The following is a 21,758-nucleotide window of genomic DNA, read 5'->3' on the forward strand; positions in this document are numbered from 1 at the left end:
TGCTCTGCGTTCTTAGGTTTTAATGACATAATACTTTAAAACAAGGAGTAAAAGCCAAAACGATCTGTATTTATTGGTATCAGTATTTATCGGTATCGGTGTGCTCTGCATTCTTAGGATTTAATGACATAATACTTTGAAACAAGGAGTAAAAGCCAAAACTATCTGTATTTATTGGTATCAGTATTTATCGGTATCGGTGTGCTCTGCATTCTTAGGATTTAATGACATAATACTTTGAAACAAGGAGTAAAAGCCAAAACTATCTGTATTTATTGGTATCAGTATCTAACGGTATCGGTGTGCTCTGCATTCTTAGGATTTAATGACATAATACTTTGAAACAAGGAGTAAAAGCCAAAACTATCTGTATTTATTGGTATCAGTATTTATCGGTATCGGTGTGCTCTGCATTCTTAGGATTTAATGACATAATACTTTGAAACAAGGAGTAAAAGCCAAAACTATCTGTATTTATTGGTATTAGTATCTAACGGTATCGGTGTGCTCTGCATTCTTAGGATTTAATGACATAATACTTTGAAACAAGGAGTAAAAGCCAAAACTATCTGTATTTATTGGTATTAGTATCTATCGGTATCGGTGTGCTCTGCATTCTTAGGATTTAATGACATAATAATTTGAAACAAGGAGTAAAAGCCAAAATTATTGGTATTAATCGTCATCATTATCTAGTGGTATCAGTATGCTCTGCACTTTTATGATTTCATGAAATAATACTTTAAAACAAGGAGTAAAAGCCAAACCTATCGGTATTAGTATCATTATATATCGGTATGCTCTGCACTTTTATGATTTCCTGACATAATACTTTGAAAGAACGGAGTATAAGCCAAAACTATCTGTATTTATTGGAACAAGTTTCTATCGGTGTGCTCTGCATTCTTAGGATTTAATTACATAATACTTTGAGACATGGAGTAAAAGCCAAAACTATCTGTATTTATTGGTATTAGTATCTATCGGTATCTATCTGTATTTATTGGTATCAGTATCTATCGGTATCGGTGTGCTCTGCATTCTTAGGTTTTAATGACATAATACTTTGAAACAGGGAGTAAAAGAAAAACTATCTGTATTTATTGGTATCAGTATCTATAGGTATCGGTGTGCTCTGCGTTCTTAGGTTTTAATGACATAATACTTTAAAACAAGGAGTAAAAGCCAAAACTATCTGTATTTATTGGTATCAGTATTTATCGGTATCGGTGTGCTCTGCGTTCTTAGGTTTTAATGACATAATACTTTGAAACAAGGAGTAAAAGCCAAAACTAGGGCTGCACGATCACAGGAAAAATGATGATCACGATTGTTTTGCTCAAACTTTTGATCACGATTAAAAATACGATCTTTCTTTTAGTGAAGAACTTCTATTTACTTCAGTATTTTTTATTACACTTTACAGCAATGTATATAATATTATATACATTTTATAGGCCTATATTATAAAATATTTTATTGCTTTGTAATATCCACAGCTCCCATTCTCTTAGATCTTTTTAAAACATTTTAAAAAATTCCGCATAGATTTTGCAAAAGAAATCCGCAGAAATAACAAAAATAACTCCTTACACAGATTCCTTACAGCTGTACGACTATTGCAGCAATTAAAGCAGTTCAGTTTTAACTGTCAAAATTATAAAATATCTTTTATTTATTTTAGAGCCTTTTTTGTTTGTTAAATTAAGGTTTTTGATACTGACCAAGCGGTTAGCGGCCGACAGCTAACGTCATGTTGACGACTTGTTTAATCAAATGAGCCTCTCAAATCAACAATTCACTTGCCTACAATAACGTCTATATAATATATATATTTTCAGCATATAACAATGTTAGTTTAAATGTTTATTATCAACACACTATTTTTTTTAAAAGCGGAGGGGGGCTGCTTTGTTGCTTGCAGACGGCGGGGTGCAGAAAAATAATGAATCAAAACAAAACGAAATAAACATGAAACGAAATAAACATGCAGGTTGCTTTACCTTACACATTCGCTATGCATCAATTAAAATTCAAGGCTTTACACCGCATTTTTTACATGACTACCGAAAGAAGTCTTTTATAGATTATGCACAGTATTTAAGGTTTTTATTCAGTTCTCCATATTCCGCGATGCACTAAAGGTCCTGCTGCTGGCGGAGACGCTAAACACCGTTACAACAGGTGCATTCTAAATGTGCGTAGTGGACTCGTGCGATAGGTTAAACGTCTTTCTTTTACAATTTATCAATGTCTCAACGTTTCTTTTAATTAAATTATTATATATAAAGGTGGAGAAGCCTAAAAAATCCAGAGGCCTGGCCGCATATCAACTGTGATGTTAAAATTGGTCCGAAACCCGACCCGAGGGGCGTAAAAAGGCTTAAATGCAGGGCTCTAATATATATTTATATCAAATTAGAATTAAACTAAAATAAAAACAAAACATTTTTGAATAAAAAATGCCTAAGATATGCCTTTTATGTGGCAATATTTTTTAAACCCCTTGCTGCTCACGGTGCTTATTGGACACATATCCTTGGCTAACTTACATGATCCGCGATCCGTTATTGCTGTCTGTGTCGTGGATGGTCGGGGATTTTTTATGGTTGCGTCTTGTGTCTTCAGCTTTTGAAACTCTTGATATTTCACGTTTGGACGGAACAGGAGCACAGTTTGCACAAGACTCGTGACTTACCTGATCAACATCACTTTCCTCAAATCCGAAATATCCAAACAATGGAGTAGGCCTATATGACCCTTTTTGGGAATTAAACATACATATTTCTGCACTTTCTTCTTGTTGCTCTGCCATTATGTTCGAATGACTGTAAATCTCGTGATGCTAACGTATTTCTACCTTAACACAGACTGCACTTGGAAAGAAACACTCCGTTTACTCTGACTCCGCCCATAACAAACACTTTGCTTGATTCTAGACCGTGTGTTTTGTGCTTGGTCTTTGCACATTAATCGCGACGATTGTCATTAATTAATCGTGGGGCACGCATATCGTTATCATGATAAAAATACGATTAATCGTGCAGCCCTAGCCAAAACTATCTTTATTTATTGGTATCAGTATTTATCGGTATCGGTGTGCTCTGCGTTCTTAGGTTTTAATGACATAATACTTTGAAACAAGGAGTAAAAGCCAAAACTATCTGTATTTATTGGTATCAGTATTTATCGGTATCGGTGTGTTCTGCATTCTTAGGATTTAATGACATAATACTTTGAAATAAGGAGTAAAGCCAAACTATCTGTATTTATTGGTATAAGTATCTAACGGTATCGGTGTGCTCTGCATTCTTAGGATTTAATGACATAATACTTTGAAACAAGGAGTAAAAGCCAAAACTATCTGTATTTATTGGTATCAGTATCTATCGGTATCGGTGTGCTCTGCATTCTTAGGATTTAATGACATAATACTTTGAAACAAGGAGTAAAAGCCAAAACTATCTGTATTTATTGGTATCAGTATCTTACGGTATCGGTGTGCTCTGCGTTCTTAGGTTTTAATGACATAATACTTTGAAACAAGGAGTAAAAGCCAAAACTATCTGTATTTATTGGTATCAGTATTTATCGGTATCGGTGTGCTCTGCATTCTTAGGATTTAATGACATAATACTTTGAAACAAGGAGTAAAAGCCAAAACTATCTGTATTTATTGGTATCAGTATTTATCGGTATCGGTGTGCTCTGCATTCTTAGGATTTAATGACATAATACTTTGAAACAAGGAGTAAAAGCCAAAACTATCTGTATTTATTGGTATTAGTATCTAACGGTATCGGTGTGCTCTGCATTCTTAGGTTTTAATGACATAATACTTTGAAACAAGGAGTAAAAGCCAAAACTATCTGTATTTATTGGTATCAGTATTTATCGGTATCGGTGTGCTCTGCATTCTTAGGATTTAATGACATAATACTTTGAAACAAGGAGTAAAAGCCAAAACTATCTGTATTTATTGGTATCAGTATTTATCGGTATCGGTGTGCTCTGCATTCTTAGGATTTAATGACATAATACTTTGAAACAAGGAGTAAAAGCCAAAACTATCTGTATTTATTGGTATTAGTATCTAACGGTATCGGTGTGCTCTGCATTCTTAGGATTTAATGACATAATACTTTGAAACAAGGAGTAAAAGCCAAAACTATCTGTATTTATTGGTATCAGTATTTATCGGTATCGGTGTGCTCTGCATTCTTAGGATTTAATGACATAATACTTTGAAACAAGGAGTAAAAGCCAAAACTATCTGTATTTATTGGTATTAGTATCTATCGGTATCGGTGTGCTCTGCATTCTTAGGATTTAATGACATAATAATTTGAAACAAGGAGTAAAAGCCAAAATTATTGGTATTAGTATCATTATATATCGGTATGCTCTGCACTTTTATGATTTCCTGACATAATACTTTGAAAGAATGGAGTATAAGCCAAAACTATCTGTATTTATTGGAACAAGTTTCTATCGGTGTGCTCTGCATTCTTAGGATTTAATGACATAATACTTTGAAACAAGGAGTAAAAGCCAAAACTATCTTTATTTATTGGTATCAGTATTTATCGGTATCGGTGTGCTCTGCGTTCTTAGGTTTTAATGACATAATACTTTGAAACAAGGAGTAAAAGCCAAAACTATCTGTATTTATTGGTATAAGTATCTAACGGTATCGGTGTGCTCTGCATTCTTAGGATTTAATGACATAATACTTTGAAACAAGGAGTAAAAGCCAAAACTATCTGTATTTATTGGTATAAGTATCTAACAGTATCGGTGTGCTCTGCATTCTTAGGATTTAATGACATAATAATTTGAAACAAGGAGTAAAAGCCAAAATTATTGGTATTAATCGTCATCATTATCTAGTGGTATCAGTATGCTCTGCACTTTTATGATTTCATGAAATAATACTTTAAAACAAGGAGTAAAAGCCAAACCTATCGGTATTAGTATCATTATATATCGGTGTGCTCTGCACTTTTATGATTTCCTGACATAATACTTTGAAAGAACGGAGTATAAGCCAAAACTATCTGTATTTATTGGAACAAGTTTCTATCGGTGTGCTCTGCATTCTTAGGATTTAATGACATAATACTTTGAAACAAGGAGTAAAAGCCAAAACTATCTTTATTTATTGGTATCAGTATCTATCGGTATCGGTGTGCTCTGCATTCTTAGGATTTAATGACATAATAATTTGAAACAAGGAGTAAAAGCCAAAATTATTTGTATTAATCGTCATCATTATCTAGTGGTATCAGTATGCTCTGCACCTTTATGATTTCATGAAATAATACTTTAAAACAAGGAGTTAAAGCCAAACCTATCGGTATTAGTATCATTATATATCGGTATGCTCTGCACTTTTATGATTTCCTGACATAATACTTTGAAAGAACGAAGTAGTAAAAGCAAAACTTTTTTGGTATCAGTATCTATCAGTATTAGTATTCTATGCACTTTTTATGATTTAATTGCATAATTTGTTGAAACGAGGAGTAAAAGCTCAAACTATCGGTATTAAACTGTATCATTATATATCGGTATGCTTTGCGCTTTCAGGATTTTATGACATAATGCTTTGAAACAAGGATTAAAAAACAAATCTATTGGTATTTATCAGTATCTATCGGTATCGGTATGGATACTTTCAGGATTTCATGACATAATACTTTAAACAAAGAGTATAAAGCAAACTATCGGTAACTTTCAGCGTCAGTATCTGCACAGTAATTATTCTATATTGTGCATCCTTAGTGGATATGTTTACTAAAAAACACTTAATGACATTATTAAATACTTATATTACATACTTATATATTAGTAAATACTTCATAGTTCTTGTTATCCAAGAGAAACAATTTACTTCTTTTTATAGATCAAAGGATTAACTTAGATATTTCCTTGGGTGAAATCAAATACTTATTGGATCTATAATGATGTACAGTAAGATTGTAAAACTACACAAGTGTTGGATAGAAGGCCTGGATAATTTGGATGTTATAGTGTTTTTAAAGGTAAAGTTGGCATTAAGGGTGAACTGTGGGCAAGTATTTGTTTTTTATTGTTTTGTTAAATAGCAAAAACAGATCTGTGCATATTACTGTTTCAATGTTGTGATGTAAATCACAATACGTGTGAAATCCTGTGCATGCACCACACAGTTGGTTAACTGCTTTGATGTATTAACTGAGAGTTGTAAGGGAGAGAGAGAGAGAGAGAGAGAGAGAGAGAGAGAGAGAGAGAGAGAGAGAGCAGTGAGGCAATAAGGGAAGTGTTCGCTTAGTCTATGTGATACCCAACACCACAGACTGTGATCCTGCAGACAGACGGGTAGTTTGAGAATACAGAGAGATACTGTTCCCCTGTGTCTTATTCAAGAGCTGTTAAACGCCTGCTGATTGCACCGGAGAGAACTTTCTGAACCTGGCACATTGACTGAAAGGGTTGTAGCGTGATTCAAAGATGTGGACACATTACAATTCAAGGGATCTTAAGAGGTAGGACATTTTTATAGCTTTAGTTTATTTCTGAACAGTTTCTCCCTGTGCACATGTTGTGTGTTTAGTGCTGGCATCTGCACCAGGCTTCCTAACTTACGGAAAAGTCCCTGCATGCTTTTTAGGAAGCTGCTCAACCACTAACCAGTATTAACCAGCCTGGACTATCCTTGATGCATGTCACATTTATATTACTTTGGAAACATTTCCAGCAGATTTTATGTGTAGCTCAATCGACAGAGTGTTGCTTTAGCACAACAAAGGTCATAGGTTTGAATCCCAGAGAACACACACACACAGTGATAAAATGCATAGGTCGCTTTGGATTAAAGCGTCTGCCTAATGCATAAATGTATAAAAAAAATCACATTTGTGGTGTCGGATAGCCACGTTTATATTCTTGGACGTGCCAGAGAGGTGCGTTTGAACAGCTGAGCACCGTTAGCTGACTGTACTTCATTCACAGTGAGCTTAAAACCATGTTGAAACCTGCCAGCCTGCAAAAACAACTGTCTTCTCAGTTATTTGCCAACTGCGCTTCAGCAACAACACACACAGCCCTTGATGTCACCGTATGATTTATTAGACGTCTCCTGCCGAAGGCTCACTACAGCAAACGCACTCAGATTTGAAGATTACGTAAAGATTTTATAAAGACTTATACCTGCACTACGCCTGAGCCACGCTTGTCTACACGGAGCTCCCTCCAACTGCTCCCTTCACAAGATTAAGAGCTTTCCCTCTGGCACCCTGTCAAGGACAAAATTTAAAGAACACAAGTGTTTAACCTCTAGCTAATCTTGTCTTTGTGAGAACGGAGGGATTAGACGATTGGTTTCTGCATGCCTGGAAGGGTTAGGCCAGTAATGGGCTTGATGAATGACAAAAACGGCTCGGAGAGGGATGTTGCCAAATGACACAGGAAGACAAATTTGCCGGTGGCCTGACAGCTCCGAACAGAAGCTTAGCCTAATTCCCGACTCGCATCAAAATAGAGCATTACTGCGCCATGACACTAATTGAAAATAAGCAGTTTAGGCAAAGCGACTATTTAGGGAACGCGTTTGCTTTTGAATAGGGCACTATGTTTTGATTTTTTTTTTTTGCATTATTTTGGTTTTTGGATGGCTGCATTGGTACACTCTGTGCTTTGATTAATCTGGATGCAAATTAGATTTAAACACCAGAGCCATTATGATCCAAGGACCTATTAGGGACTGGCTGTGCTTATTATTTAGCCTTACATGATTAGTCTGTAGCTGGTCCAGCTATTGAGCTGTGCCATGTGGTCTGTACTTCTCATTATGGACTAGATGGGAACTCTCTGTTCTGCTCTCTGGAGACATATAATTTCAGTCTGCATGTTCATCTCATTATGGATTGATACGCCGCTCTTCGTTTATGAAATATTGCATACTGGAGACTACAATGGCATAATGGACCAGTAATGCATTCATGGAGAAAACCCAGCATTTTATGCACTCCTGGTTTACTGTTCACTGCATCGACTGACCCCCACGGCTGTGTCACCCAATTCAATGCAAACGGGTCATCACAAGGGATTCGGGGGCGAATAAGTTCCCTCCTCCACAGACCCCTGGTGTTTGCCAAACCCTCGAAGAAGCTAACAATCCATTATGGTGCTCTCAAAAGACTTTTCACTATAGATACAGCGGGGAGGACCGGAGAAAAGGGCCAAATTGACGGCTCGCCACAAAAGAGATTTACTGCTTCGCTTTATGTGCATGAGTGCTGTTTAAAAGGAGGTAATTGCAGGTTGTATAGATGGGCGAAACCCCATGGGATTTTATCCCTTCGTCGCATTTGCATTCACTGTTAGTGGCCCCCTGGGAGGGACCTGTAAATGTCACAGAGTAACCAACGTCATCATGCGGTACGGCCGTGACAAAAAGCGTGTAAAAAGGGCGATTGCTGAAAAGAGAGAGATATATCCTGCGCTCTTTATTTTTCAGTGAGACTCTACCTCATTTTACTCTGCCAGTCTGTGGCCATAGCCTTTACTTTATGACTGCGAAATGGTGTGCCACTGTTTAACAACATTACTGTATTACATCCACTATTATTGTCTATGACACATGTTAGATATACAACAACTAAAAGATTAAATAGAGTCAGCACTAAATTGAAATTTTCCCAATAAGGCATTGGTTATTAAATTAAAGGAATAGTCTACCCTTTTGCCATATTAAACTATGTTATTACCTCAACTTAGACGAATTAATACATATCTATCTTTTTTCAATGCGTGCACTGTACAGCGCGTCGTGAATGTGTTAGCATTTAGTCTAGCCCCATTCATTCCTATGGTACCAAACAGGGAAGCCACCAAACACTTCCGTGTTTTCCCTATTTAAAGAGGAGTTATACCAGTTAGTATGGTGCCACAAAATAAAACTTTTTTTTGGTACCATAGGAATGAATGGGGCTAGGCTAAATGCTAACACATTCACAACGCGCTGTACAGTGCACTCATTGAATAAAGATAGGTATGTATTAATTTGTCTAGGTTGAGGTAATAACATAGTTTAATATGGCAAATGGGTAGACTATTCCTTTAAGTTCAATTCAAATGTATCTGTAAAGTGCTTTACACAATTTTGCATTATAGTAAAGCAGCTTTACAGTAAATACTTAATTGTATAGGCAGTTAGACATAATATATAGAATAAATATACGGAAGAACTGAAAATCAAAGTTCATAAAAGAGGCCCAAGGAACCTTCAAGATTTAAAGACAATTTGTGTGGAAGAATGGGCCAGACTCACTCCTGAGCAATGCAGATGACTGGTCTCTCCATACAAGAGGTATCTAGAAGCTGTAATCACCAACAAAGGCTTTTCAAAGTATTAAATAAAGTGTGTTCAATACTTATTCCCTGTGTCATTTTACTTTACTTATTATGACTCAACTTGTATACTTAAATGTTCTGATTTCTTTGTATGAATTCAATATGGCTACATCTGGTGGAAATTTTGTGTCAATAGCCCACTTACTGATAAAAATGCTGATGTGTCAAATACTTATTTTCCCTGGTGTATATTACAGGTACATCTTGTAAAAATTGGCATAATATTTATGATAGGCAAGGAATAAATTTGGGCAAACCCATAAAATTTTGTATAAAACTTTGGCACATGAATGACACATCATTTACCAGAATATAACTTTTGTCATCATGGGTCAGTAACTAGCAACCATATTGCTATATAACTCCCTTCTTACCCCTTAGCAACAACTTGGCAACCACTCTGAACATCTTGCATTGAGCATTGTAGTAGAGAGATTTCCACAAACACATTTTCTTCAATTACAAATATCAAGGTTATCTTTTCACAGATTGTCATTTCCATTAGGTAGAAAACGTAAACATGTTTTGGCAGACTCTATGTAAATGAAAATGTAAAAATCTAATGTTACTTGTTTCTATGGTGACCAGGATGACCATTACAGTAAACAAATCACTATTTGCTATGATAGAGTCTTCTACGTTGTTGACACAAATGTTTTTTGCTTGCAGATCTTGCTAATACCGCAGATGCGAGACCAAAAGGTGACAGGCACGATGGGAGGAGATATTTAAAGACCAAGCTCTTCTCCAAGAAAGACCTAAATAAAGTCATAGCAGCTTATAAGAACTTTTAAGTGCATTAACGCCAGCAAAAGAAGAGGGCTGTGTTTCACCTATCGCCTGATCGGACACCTCAACATGTTCGCCCCGACAACAGCCCTGCCTCCTTCACCTACACTCTTAACAGGAAGTGCACTGCCTGTGCCTGCTGCGACATCTACTGCTTCTTACACAGGTATCACTATTATCTATTAAATTATTTGTATCAGATGCTAAAAAAAAATTATTTGATACATTTATATCACAAGGATGCATGTGGCAAAAAATAGGGGTTAATGCAACCACAACTTACTTGCAAGGTATACTCTACATACTTGCTATGACATCATCATTTACAGTCTTTACTCTGTTTTATGTCTTCTAGAGCACGATCTACTGCGTCAGGAGTTAAACTCTCGGTTCCTGGCCTCTCAGACGGCTGATCGAGGGGGTGCACTTGCTCCTCCGGCGTACCTGCGCACCGAGTTTCATCAGCATCAGCACACACACCAACACACACATCAGCACACCTTCACACCCTTCCCTCACTCCATCATTCCCAGTCCGGCTGCACCCCTGGTGCGTACCCCCGCTAGACACGTGAGGATTTTACTCTATATTTGCATTATATGTGTTCACAGTCCTTTTTTAAAGATAAAACATAAATAATTCTACTTTTTTTGCAGTTTGAGAAATACCCAGCTAAAATGGATGCTTTTCAGAGACACAGTGTAAGTTACTAAATATGATAATGGCAACACTGCACAATAACATCATATTTAATATCGTTAGTAAATGCATAAGTTAACATAAGCAATATAGTTAAAGCATTTGTTAATCTTAGTTTAAGGCGGGGTGCATGATCTCTGCAAGCCAATGTTGATATTTGAAATCACCTAAACAAACACGCCCCTACCCCAATTTAATCTGGACCTTCTTTAGGTAGACCCACCCAGGCAATGGTGTCGGTTAGTAGACACGCCCCTTACTGCTGATTGGCTATAAGTGTGTTTTGGTACCCGGTCCAACTCCCTCTTCCAAACTGTTTTTCAAAAAGCATGCACCCCGCCTTTAATGCTGATACATTTGTTTATGTTAGTCACAGTTCCAACTTTTGATAAACTTTATAAATGATGCACACGTATTGGTCATTGTTAGTTCATGTTAGCTAATCTATTCAGATGTTAATGATGACTAAAACACAATTTTAATATCAAATCTGTATGAACTGTATAAATCTTTCAATTTATTTATTTAAGCAAATGTGTCTTTTATGAGCAGTTTGATTTTTATAAACATTTAAGTTAATGACGTTTGAGATGCTTCAATAGCGTTGTGTCCTGAATCAGCACAAACAGACATTCATGACATTTTTCTGCTGTTTGACTCCAGTTGGTCCCGTCCTATCCATCAGTAATGACTGGAATACCTCCTGTGGTTCCACCTGCTGGATCAATCAGTTCCCTACAGGGTGCTTTTCAACCCAAGGTTTGTCCGCCACTCTTGCTCTTACATTTCTGTTTTGTTTAAAACACGCTGGGTTCTTACAAAGCTCTGACAATGTTGAAAGAAGGCTGTAAATAACTTGATATTTAAGGTGGCTTTAAACAAAGCATAGAAAGAAAATGAAAAAATATATATATGTGGGTTTCTGTTCTTGATGCAATCCTACACTTACAAAATGTACCACAAAATGACCACTGTACTACCATGACCATTGACAATGTCATGGAAATCTTAAAAAGTATTTTGGTGTGCCATGTAAACACCATAAAATGATCACATGATACTATACTATTACTGTTTCAAAACATCAGATATCTTCTTTTGTTGATGTGTTAAAACGTAAAACACTGACTTATGGATTCATGGTGTATATTTAAATGAATATATACATCATATATTTATGTTTTTAGGCTTCCAACCCGCTAGATGTGGTATCAAGACAAGGACCAATGTCACAGCAACATTTACAGAAGGATTCAAGGGTAAGTTTCCATTTCCTATCAATTTCAAATCTTTTCCAAAAGGCAAAAGTGATAAAATGTCTCATTAAATATTTACTGCTGTTCTGTCTGTCTGAAATACAGAGAGGTTAATATATATTATATTGTCATTTTTCAGCTTCTGGACCCCATGTGTCCTAAACCAAAGGTAAGAATTAAATGCGACTAATATTATTATTATTATATAAACCTCTAAAATCACAAGACACAATTATTAACCCCATGTTATTCACCCTGGTTGTTTGTTTCCATAGAAACCCGGGAAGTGGGGTGCGATGCATGTGCATATCGCGTGGCAGGTTTATCACCATCAGCAAAAAATTAAAGTGAGTTCAAACACCGGTCGGATTTGAATTGATCTAATTATGCATTTATATTTAAAATAATTTGTATATAATTTGTTTGTGTACAGAAGCAGATGCAGATTGAGCCACATAAACTAGACTTTGGGTTTAAGCCCGAGTTTATGAATCGATCACCTGCTTCCAGTTTTTTGGGGCTGCAGCCTCGGGATTTACCCCGCCCTGCTACCATCCTGTCCAACGCAGGTAATTAAAACACCTTTGGAGACACATCCACATAAATGACTGTGATTTGCCAAGCTGGCATGATCTGGATCAGTGGCATTTGTTGGTCCTGGAACAACATCCCTATTAACCAGTGAGATTATAGGCTTAGGTTTAGGGCTGGGACACCAATCAACACAACATATTTAGCGGTAGTTTATTATTGAATGTACAGTTTGTACAGTGTTTGCTTGACAGGAAGGTCGTTACAATACTGATGAGAGGATCACTTTTTATTTTGCAACATTAAGAAAGTCCCATGTTCTCATGTTCTGTAATGATAGCTGTATTCAAATATTTCAAGAGTATATTAATCCTGCAAGTGCTTAAGTCAGCTTTTATATTCATTTTCTCTTGTTAGGTCCCACACACGCCTCCATTTCACCCTATGGACCCTTACCACTCGGCCCAAGCAATCTCCACAGTCTCGTCCCTCATCCTGGTAAAGCTGCTTTTACCCATCAGAGAAATGTATTCAGATCTATCAATATTACTGGTTGCGATACAAACCCATATGTTCTGTGTTGCTGTGTAGAGCCTCTTAACAAACCACTTCCCTTTGGAGGTCTAACTACACTGAGCTCATCCGCTTTTGGAGGACTAGGAAATCCAACGATAAGTAAGGACACAATGATTGAAATGTTTTTATAAAGTTCATTGTCATAGGTTAATCAATACTCCATGTGCTTCATAGCACCGAATGCGTCACACGGTACTAAAGATGGTAAAACAGTGCCAACTCCCGGTGGACCGCAGGAGACCTGGAATCGACTGCAGCAGACTCCTCCGTCTTTCCCGACACCTCCTCTGCGTCCAAGGTCTTCTGAACCAGAAAGAGTTTCCTCCAGTTTGGACCGGGCAACGAATAAGAAAGATTCTCTTATCAAAGATGATCAGGAAAGGTTTGTAACAGTTGTTTTATGCAATGGTTAAAAAATGGGGGGGGGGGCTGTTACCCCTTTTTTTCCAACATATATAACCAAGACCAAAAATGCATCTTTCTTCACTGATGGTCACTCAGATCTACACATAAATTCAGACCAAAATGTATTTTATTATTGCCACTGTGCCACCATACGGCAGAAAATAAAATATGGTCAAAATATGTTTCAAATATATGCTAAATACCTTTTGTAGAAAGTTAAGCAAATTTTTTAAAAATATATTAAAAATGTATATACATTTATATATTATATATATTTCAGGAGCAATGAATACATTTCTAATTTTACAACCCATACGTCAAAAAATATATTTTTCCTGGCCAAAATATAATTTTTTTTAAAAAATGTATAAAATATAAAATTATGAGTATATATTGGATGTACAAAATATATTTAATTTTAATATTTTTTTAAACCGGTTATGTTTAAAGGTTTGTAACAGTTTTTTCCAATGCAACGAGAATATAAATGGTTTCAAATATATTTATTTTAAAATATATGTCAAAATATAAAAAATAGCCAAAACATAAATTGGTGAAAAATACATTTTTGTAAACATATTTCAAAATATATTTCAGCACATAAATATATGTAAGCAATTTTTTTGTATATTTTGAAATATATTAAAAATATATTTTTTTGCCGTATGGGCGCCCCAAACATCTTTATAAGTAGGGGAATCCCAATACTTTTGTCTATATAGTGTACACCGAGAGTCTGTGAGACGCCTGCCAAGCACATATTAATAGTCTCAATATTTATTTATTTAATATTTTTATATTAGCTTGGCTTGGTTTATGTATGTTAACATTTTAAACAATACTAAAACATATCAACAAGTAAAATAAAATAAAATCAACAAGTAAAACGTTTTTTTTAAGTAGACTATAATAAAAAGTAGCCCTCCAGAGTTTTATCTGTTGTGGTAGACCTTGCCCCCTAAAAACGGTTGGAGACCCCTGGTGTACAGTATGTATACATTTGGTACCAGCATGTACCTAGTGACAGCTAGGACGTTCCTTCAAAAGAAAATCAGTTAACATATTAACTACATAAAAATAATGTAGGGATGAGAGCCATGTTAGATGATTAAAGGGGACATATCATGAAAATCTGACTTTTTCCATGTTTAAGTGCTATAATTGGGTCCCCAGTGCTTTTATTAACCTAGAAAATGTGAAAAAGATCAACCCAGTAAACCGTTCTCTGGCTCCCCTTGTGATGTCAGAAGGGGATAATACGGCCCCTTAATCTGCACTATGAAACCACGGCATTTCCATTTAGTGCAGAGAGAGATAGAGAAAAAAATAAATGACAGCACAATTAAGTTTTAATTTCAACAAACCACCATCATTGTGATCAATGTTTGAATTTCATCAGCTGCATTTGCTTTGTGAAGGAAACACCCAAAAATGGCACATTTTTGCTCACACCTACAAAGTGACAATTTTAGCATGCTATGATAAATTATCTATATGATATTTTGAGCTAAAACTTTACATGTGTACTCTGGGGACACCAAAGATTTATTCTACATCTTAAAAAAGTCTTGTGAAATGTCTGCTTTAAATGATTTTTTATTTCAATCACATTGCAGGGAGACAAAAGAGAAATCAAATGAGAGACATTTGTCCCCCATCCGAAACGGAACGCTGGATAACAAACCCACAACAGAGACTTTGAAAAGTTCCTCTTCAGATGAACCAAAAGAGGAAGAGCGGGCGAGAGAGAAAACGCAAGCACAAGAGACCAGAGAAACCGAGGAGCAGAGAAACAAAGAGATCCGAAGTGACGTGAAGTGTGAGCGGAAACCTGCTGAGGAGAAGCCTGCAGCGAAGGAAAGCTCATCACCGAAAGAGGATCTCAAGAGGCCAAATACTGATATCCAACCCTGGGAGCCACCTGAGAAAAAGATCAGAACTGAATATGAACCTCATGCAAAGAAGGTGAGAGTCAAGGAGGAAAAGAGAGATGACCAGGATTCAGATGTTACGCTTCAGAAGAGCATGGAGAAACCGTGGCAAGGTCCCCGAATGCCTGGTATAAACCCTTCATCTCTCTCTGCTCTTCCTTTGCCAATAGGAATTCCAGGTGGACATCCCAATCTCGACAGGACTCGCCTGAGTTCGCCTTTCCTGGGTCAGTTTCCAGGAGCCGAAAGACTGCCTTACTCCCCGCAACATTGGGAGTCCATGAGGAACATGTATAGAGGATTAGATCTTCCCCGAAGAGACTCTTTAGGCAAAGACCTCTTGATGAGATCCGACCCGTTGCAGCGAGCCATGATGGGCCACCCTGCTTACCCAAGGGAGACGTTTTTGCAGTCCATAGCTTTGGAACAGAGGAATCAAATGGAGGAACGACAGCGCATGGCTTTCTTGAGAGAGGACAGCGAGAGGAATCGCCTGCTGGCCATGCATCACACAGCGCTGGACCATCATCTTCCTCCGCCAGGGCTCTTCAACGCATCTTATCCGAGCGCCGGACTCCCACACGCCCAACATTACAGCCCTCTCAGTAGGACTCTTCCCGCTGCCTATATACACGGCCCACCACACCCACTTTTTTCAATGCTGGCATCACGGTCGGGGTCACCGAGACGAATGACCCCTTTTACAGACAGACCTGCTTCACTTCCTCACAGAGACGCTGACGCTCGGTGAGCAAGAGGACTGTGTGTATACAGGACTGTCAGATTCTACCTATAACAAGCACTTCAAGTCAAACAAAAAGTGTAGTTATGAAATGTACAGTGGTGAAAGTCATAAAATGATGCTTTTTGGTTTTTGGGAGGGAGGGGGAATAAAATGAATTTTGAGAAAAATGATTTCTTGAGTATTAAAAATATGCTTTAATGTTTAAACTTTATACAACCTTGGCAAGGTAACTGCTTGTAATGATACGCTAATACAGTGCATTTCAATGTAAAACATTCAACATAGATTTAAATAAACTACATTTGTTAGTCATACATTCATAAACTTACAATTTGGTCCTGACCATTAATAAAAAAAACACTAAAAGCAAAAATTGTTTTTTAAAAACAATTAAAACATCAAAAGTTCCTTGTTTAAGATTATGAAGGTGAGTGCTATATGGAAATTCCTTGGCAATTTTTTCACTAAAATCTGTATTAGAAACCAGAGAATTAAAATGATAAAACAAAAATAATACCGTAAATCATCCCCTGAACTGTGCATGTTATTTTAAAAACAACACTGATCTAATAATCTCTGTATATATGTATATGTATATATATATATATATGTATATATGTATATATATATATATATATATATATATATATATATATATATATATATATATATATATATATATATATATATACACATATACACACAGGTGGAAATCTCCCACATTAAAGGGATAGTTCACCCAAAATTGTGTCACTTTAATGTTTTACATCTGTATGAGTTTCTTCTGTTGAACACAAAGATATTTTGATAAATGAAGGTGAGCGCAAAGTTGACAGTACCCATTGACTTCCATAGTAGTTAAAACAAATACAATGGAAGTCAATGGGTACCGTCACATGATCAAAATAACTTCATTTGTGAATAAAGAATAAAGAAACTTACAGAATTTCATTTTTGGGTGAACTATCCCTTTTAAGGGACATTCCACTTTTTTTAATATTCCAGCTCATTTTCCAGTTCCCCTAGAGTTAAACATTTGATTCTTAGCGTTTTTGAATCCATTTAGCTGATCTCCGGGTCTGGCGCTAGCACTTTTAGCATAGCTTAGCATAATCCATTGAATCTGATTAGACCATTAGCATTGCACTAAAAAAATAACCAAAGAGTTTTGATATTTTTTCTATTTAAAACTTGACTCTTCTGTAGTTACATCATGTACAGACGGAAAATTAAAAGATGCGATTTTCTAGGCAGATATGGCTAGGAACTATACTCTCAAACTGGTGTAATATTCAAGGACTTTGCTGATGTAACGTGACTGCAGCAGGCGTAGTGATATTACACACTGCCTGATAATAGTACCCTTGGTTACTTTCAATAGCAGGGGACTTTTTCAGGTAGTGCGTAATATCACTACGCCTGCTGCAGCCATGTTACAGCAGCAAAGTCCTTGATTATTACGCCAGAATGAGAGTATAGTTCCTAGAAAATCACAACTTTAAATTTTCCGTCATCTCAGTACACAATGTAACTACAGAAGAGTCAAGTTTTAAATAGAAAAAATATCCAAACTCTTTGATTATTTTTTAGTGCGATGCTAATGGTCTAATCAGATTCAATGGATTATGCTAAGCTATGCTAAAAGTGCTAGCACTAGAGATCGGCTGAATGGATTCCAAAACGGTAAAAATCAAATGTTTAACTCCAGGGGAGCTGGTAAATAGCATATTTAAAAACGTGGAATGTCCCTTTAAGTGAAATAGCATTAGATTGGTTAATATTACACCACGTCCATTCCCAGACCTCTAGCCACTGCAGTCAAAGCCATAACAGCCCCTGATGGCCCATCGTGCTCGATCGCTTCATCCGGTTCTCCATTCACCTCAGTCACAGTGTTCAACACACAATACACGTTTGTTTCATCCCCTTTCAACGTACTGCTGTCGGTCGCTTCGAAGAGCTCTGAGGTGGACGAGGATGAGGAAGGAGAGGAAGGTGAAGAAGAGTGCTGAGGAGTGCTGTCGCCGCTGTCCGGCTCCTTGGGGTGGCCGGCCGAAGCAGAAATTTTGCGAGGGGTTTGTTTGACCGCCATGTTCTTTATCAACTCCTCTGTGACCTCAACGGTCTCATAGCGCACCATGTTGAGCCGCAGGTAACCATCTTCATCTTTCTTGTACCTGTTGGAACAGGAAACTGGATATTACTAGATGAATCTAAATGAATAGCCTTGAAAAGTACATTTCGAAGTATTACTCAACAAACCTGAAACGGGAGTGTCCAGATGGCCATTTTAGTTGATGCTTCTTTCGAAGATGGAGGGTAAGTGTGTAACACCAAGAGAAAGTCTTGTCGCAAAGGTGACACTTGTACCTGGGAACCATGTTATCCTGATGGTTACATGAAATATATTATTTAATGGGATTAACAAACTGTCTCGGTTTTTCTTTGGTTGAAGGACAGCATTCATGGTATCGTAAACTTGAAAAAATACAAGAATATATACTTGAGGTACTATTTTCAGGTTGTCCACAGGAAATTTCAGAGGAAAAAGGACAAAAAAATCTCGTAAAAGTCCACTGTGTAACAAATTATTTAAGTTAGGAAATAACACACCGTTTTTATAATTTCACAATACGCAACAATTTCTATTATCCAACACATACACAGTTTAATAGGATAGTTCACCTAAAAATAAAAATTCTGTCTGAGTTTTTTATTTTTTATTTTGATGAACACAAAAGAAGATATTTTGCACACAGCTGATTGTAACCATTGACTTCCATAGTAGGAAAACAAATTTTATGAAAGTATTGTGATAAATGATGAAGAAGATATTTTGATAAATGATGATATGCACACAGTACCCATTGCATTGAATTCCATTGTATTTGTTTTTCCTACTATGGAAGTCAATGGTTACTATGGAAGTCAATCTGCTGTGTGCTTACCATCATTTATTAAAATATCCTCTTTTGTGTTCATCAGAACAGAGAAGTTCATACAGATTTAGAACAACATGAAGATGAGAAAATTATGACAGAATTTACATTTTTGGGTGAACTATCCCTTTAAACATCATAAAAAAATATATAGAAATGGATTATATAATTTAGGATGTGCGTACCTCAAAAAACTTTCACAATTAGGTCATCAAAATGATTTTCTTTGCTATCTCACAAGTAATGTTAAAAGAGCTTTGCTGAGCATTTAAACATGAACACATAGCTGAGGTTATAGCCCCTCCTGCTGGCTGACCTCATGTACTCGCTTGTAATGCTGGTTCATAGTGTGGGCCATGCGTGAAGAATACCCGCAGCCTTCTACTGTGCAATGATACGCTGCACCTTCATTGTGGGTTTCCATATGTCTTCGCAGATCATGCTGGTTCTTGAAGCTAATTCGGAAAAAGGAAAACATAAGCGGGACATTCCTATCCTGAGTACTTCAAATTAACATTGACAGTATACAAGCTCTGGGCAGGTACCTGCTCTCACAGAAGTCACATGGAAACGGCCTCTCATCACAATGACGAAATTTGATGTGGATCTTCAAGGTGGACAGAGACGTGCATGTCATGTCACATAGAGGACATTTGATGTGATTCACTGCCAAACAAGAAAAAAAACTATAAAACAGTTTTTAAAACAGCACTTGAGAAGCTACATAGGAAACAGCTTACCGTGCTGACGGACATGATCTCTCAACAGTCTCTCATTTGCAAATGCCTTATCACAGTGTCCACATGTGAGAGAATCTAAAAAATGAATTTATAATACATACTGATAATCACACTGGTATTGGTAGACATAAGAATCTTTCTACAGTACATTTTTCAGTGTGTATGCTGGAGATGAACTTCACAAAACAAACCTTCTGGTTCAGCTTGTCTCTGGATATGATCAAAGAACTTGGTATTGCTGGAGAACATACAGCCACAGGTAGGGCAAGCGACCAGGCGCTCTTGTGTATGACTGCGCAGATGTTCACGCAGGCGGTACTTGATTTTGAAAAAAGCATCACAGCCTATGAAAAAAAAAAAGTTTTTTATTTGTGCTTTAACAATAATAAACTTTTTCAAAAACAACATACCTGACCAGCTGCAGAATAAGGCCTGCTGTCGATCAGGAAGAGGCTGAAGCTCAGTGCAGTGTGCATGCATGTCAACATGACGGTAGAACCACTCTGGATTGTTAAATGAACTCTGATAGAAGTAAAATATTATGCTCATTATATAATCTTTCTTAAATAAAAAACATATTTAATTGATAAAGACTTATACAAACATCACAGTGTTCCCATTGACAGACAAATCCCTCAGAGACATCAGGAACCAGGTTGTTACTATGGAGATCTTGAGTGCAGCTGGGAAGTTCGTGGTGGGATTCAAGAAGCTGAGTGCCAATGTATTTCAGCTTACTGTGGAAGATGTGGAAATGTGCATGAGCCACAAGCTCGCTCTGGCTTCCCATGGCAAGAAACTCACAGCCCCTCCATAAACACTGATAGTCCTCTACAACAGAGAAACACAACGTCTTGAGATATACTGTACACTGGAATTTACAATAATACTCAATTGTTGTTACATGTCAATCATTATATCAGTCTCATACCTAGTTCCTCCATGGCATCTCCTTCTCCAAAATGTTCCTTTAGATGTACGGACATATGATCGCTCAACTCCTCCATGCTTTGACTCTGGAAAGTGCATGACGCCCATTCGCACGTCACCACGACTTTAGAGACATTTCTTCTTTTTGCCATCGTAACCTTTGACAGTCATTGAAAGATACGATACCGATATAATCGTTAGTATATACGCCCATGCGCAGTACACAATCAATATACAGCCTCATCCTTAACGACTCATTGTCTAGCATAAGCCCAAAATGTAAACAAGGGTGGGTGCTCGTGGTCTACTGCACCATACAAACGCTAACAAATATTTATTAACGCGAGAGCATGCCTAACAAAAAGGTTTTAAAATGATGACGTTCACTTACTCGGATGTTATTGAGTCATATAAGCTGGTCATATAAGCTGAGCAGTTGCTAGTTCAGCTTCATGAACTGATCCGATTCGGGAATTAGACGCGCGTTCACACAACAGGCATCACACAACGGAGAAGGTAAATTCATACGGACACAGAATATAATGAGCCACGTGTAGGTGTTTCGTACAATTTCATTTTTGAGCAGTTAAAATTAAATGTCACGAAACTTCATGTCTGTTGGCCGGATAGGAAGACAGCCGCGAACGCGGGTAATGTGTTTGTTTGAGACGATGGAGAAGGTCGTGACGTGTATTCCGTGTCAAAGGCAAAATAAAAGCCCTCGTGAATCTTTCAGGGTTGTGAGTAGAAGGGATACAGTTACGGCCCAAATCTCGCCAGATGAGCGCTGTTTTAGTCATATCCCCAAACCTGACCCTACA

General features: G+C 37.0%; 2 protein-coding genes across 4 annotated transcripts in view; one reads left to right on the plus strand and one right to left on the minus strand.

Moving 5' to 3' along the window:
- auts2b (activator of transcription and developmental regulator AUTS2 b) overlaps positions 1-17,365 on the plus strand; it is a 29,224-nt gene extending 11,859 nt beyond the window's left edge. Inside the window, exons 1-13 of one of the 3 annotated variants that reach the window (XM_065281320.2) lie at positions 6,345-6,527; positions 10,066-10,351; positions 10,541-10,755; positions 10,842-10,886; positions 11,548-11,643; positions 12,072-12,143; positions 12,280-12,309; positions 12,416-12,487; positions 12,574-12,709; positions 13,089-13,169; positions 13,263-13,346; positions 13,422-13,629; positions 15,269-17,365. In XM_065281320.2, the coding sequence (XP_065137392.1) occupies positions 10,255-10,351; positions 10,541-10,755; positions 10,842-10,886; positions 11,548-11,643; positions 12,072-12,143; positions 12,280-12,309; positions 12,416-12,487; positions 12,574-12,709; positions 13,089-13,169; positions 13,263-13,346; positions 13,422-13,629; positions 15,269-16,334 (2,202 nt within the window). In that variant the 5' untranslated portion in view covers positions 6,345-6,527; positions 10,066-10,254 and the 3' untranslated portion in view covers positions 16,335-17,365. Of the gene's footprint in view, positions 1-6,344; positions 6,528-10,065; positions 10,352-10,540; positions 10,756-10,841; positions 10,887-11,547; positions 11,644-12,071; positions 12,144-12,279; positions 12,310-12,415; positions 12,488-12,573; positions 12,710-13,088; positions 13,170-13,262; positions 13,347-13,421; positions 13,630-15,268 lie in introns of those variants that run through there. The other 2 variants (XM_065281319.2, XM_065281321.2) reach the window with 2 other exon arrangements.
- A 472-nt stretch (positions 17,366-17,837) lies between these two features.
- Positions 17,838-21,691, minus strand: LOC135771193 (histone H4 transcription factor). The gene is made up of 10 exons (XM_065281322.2): positions 21,329-21,691; positions 20,939-21,095; positions 20,612-20,838; positions 20,418-20,529; positions 20,199-20,351; positions 20,008-20,082; positions 19,813-19,933; positions 19,584-19,722; positions 18,591-18,715; positions 17,838-18,505 (listed from the first exon to the last, which is right to left on the minus strand). Exons 2-10 carry the CDS (start codon positions 21,087-21,089, stop codon positions 18,109-18,111), a joined length of 1,500 nt encoding a protein of 499 aa, XP_065137394.1. The 5' UTR covers positions 21,090-21,095; positions 21,329-21,691; the 3' UTR covers positions 17,838-18,108.
- Positions 21,692-21,758: the final 67 nt, after the last annotated feature.

This window comes from Paramisgurnus dabryanus, chromosome 8 (assembly GCF_030506205.2).
Source record: "Paramisgurnus dabryanus chromosome 8, PD_genome_1.1, whole genome shotgun sequence".
NCBI lineage: Eukaryota > Metazoa > Chordata > Actinopteri > Cypriniformes > Cobitidae > Paramisgurnus > Paramisgurnus dabryanus.

Bases quoted from the DNA above. Each gene is read 5' to 3' on its own strand.
- LOC135771193 (XM_065281322.2), bottom strand. From the start codon at position 21,089: ATGGCAAAAAGAAGAAATGTCTCTAAAGTCGTGGTGACGTGCGAATGG. The intron at 20,839-20,938 runs GTATGAGACTGA...TCTCTGTTGTAG, and splicing joins AGATGCCATGGAGGAACTAG to AGGACTATCAGTGTTTATGG. The intron at 18,716-19,583 runs GTCAGCCAGCAG...TGTAACCATCAG, and splicing joins ATTACAAGCGAGTACATGAG to GATAACATGGTTCCCAGGTA.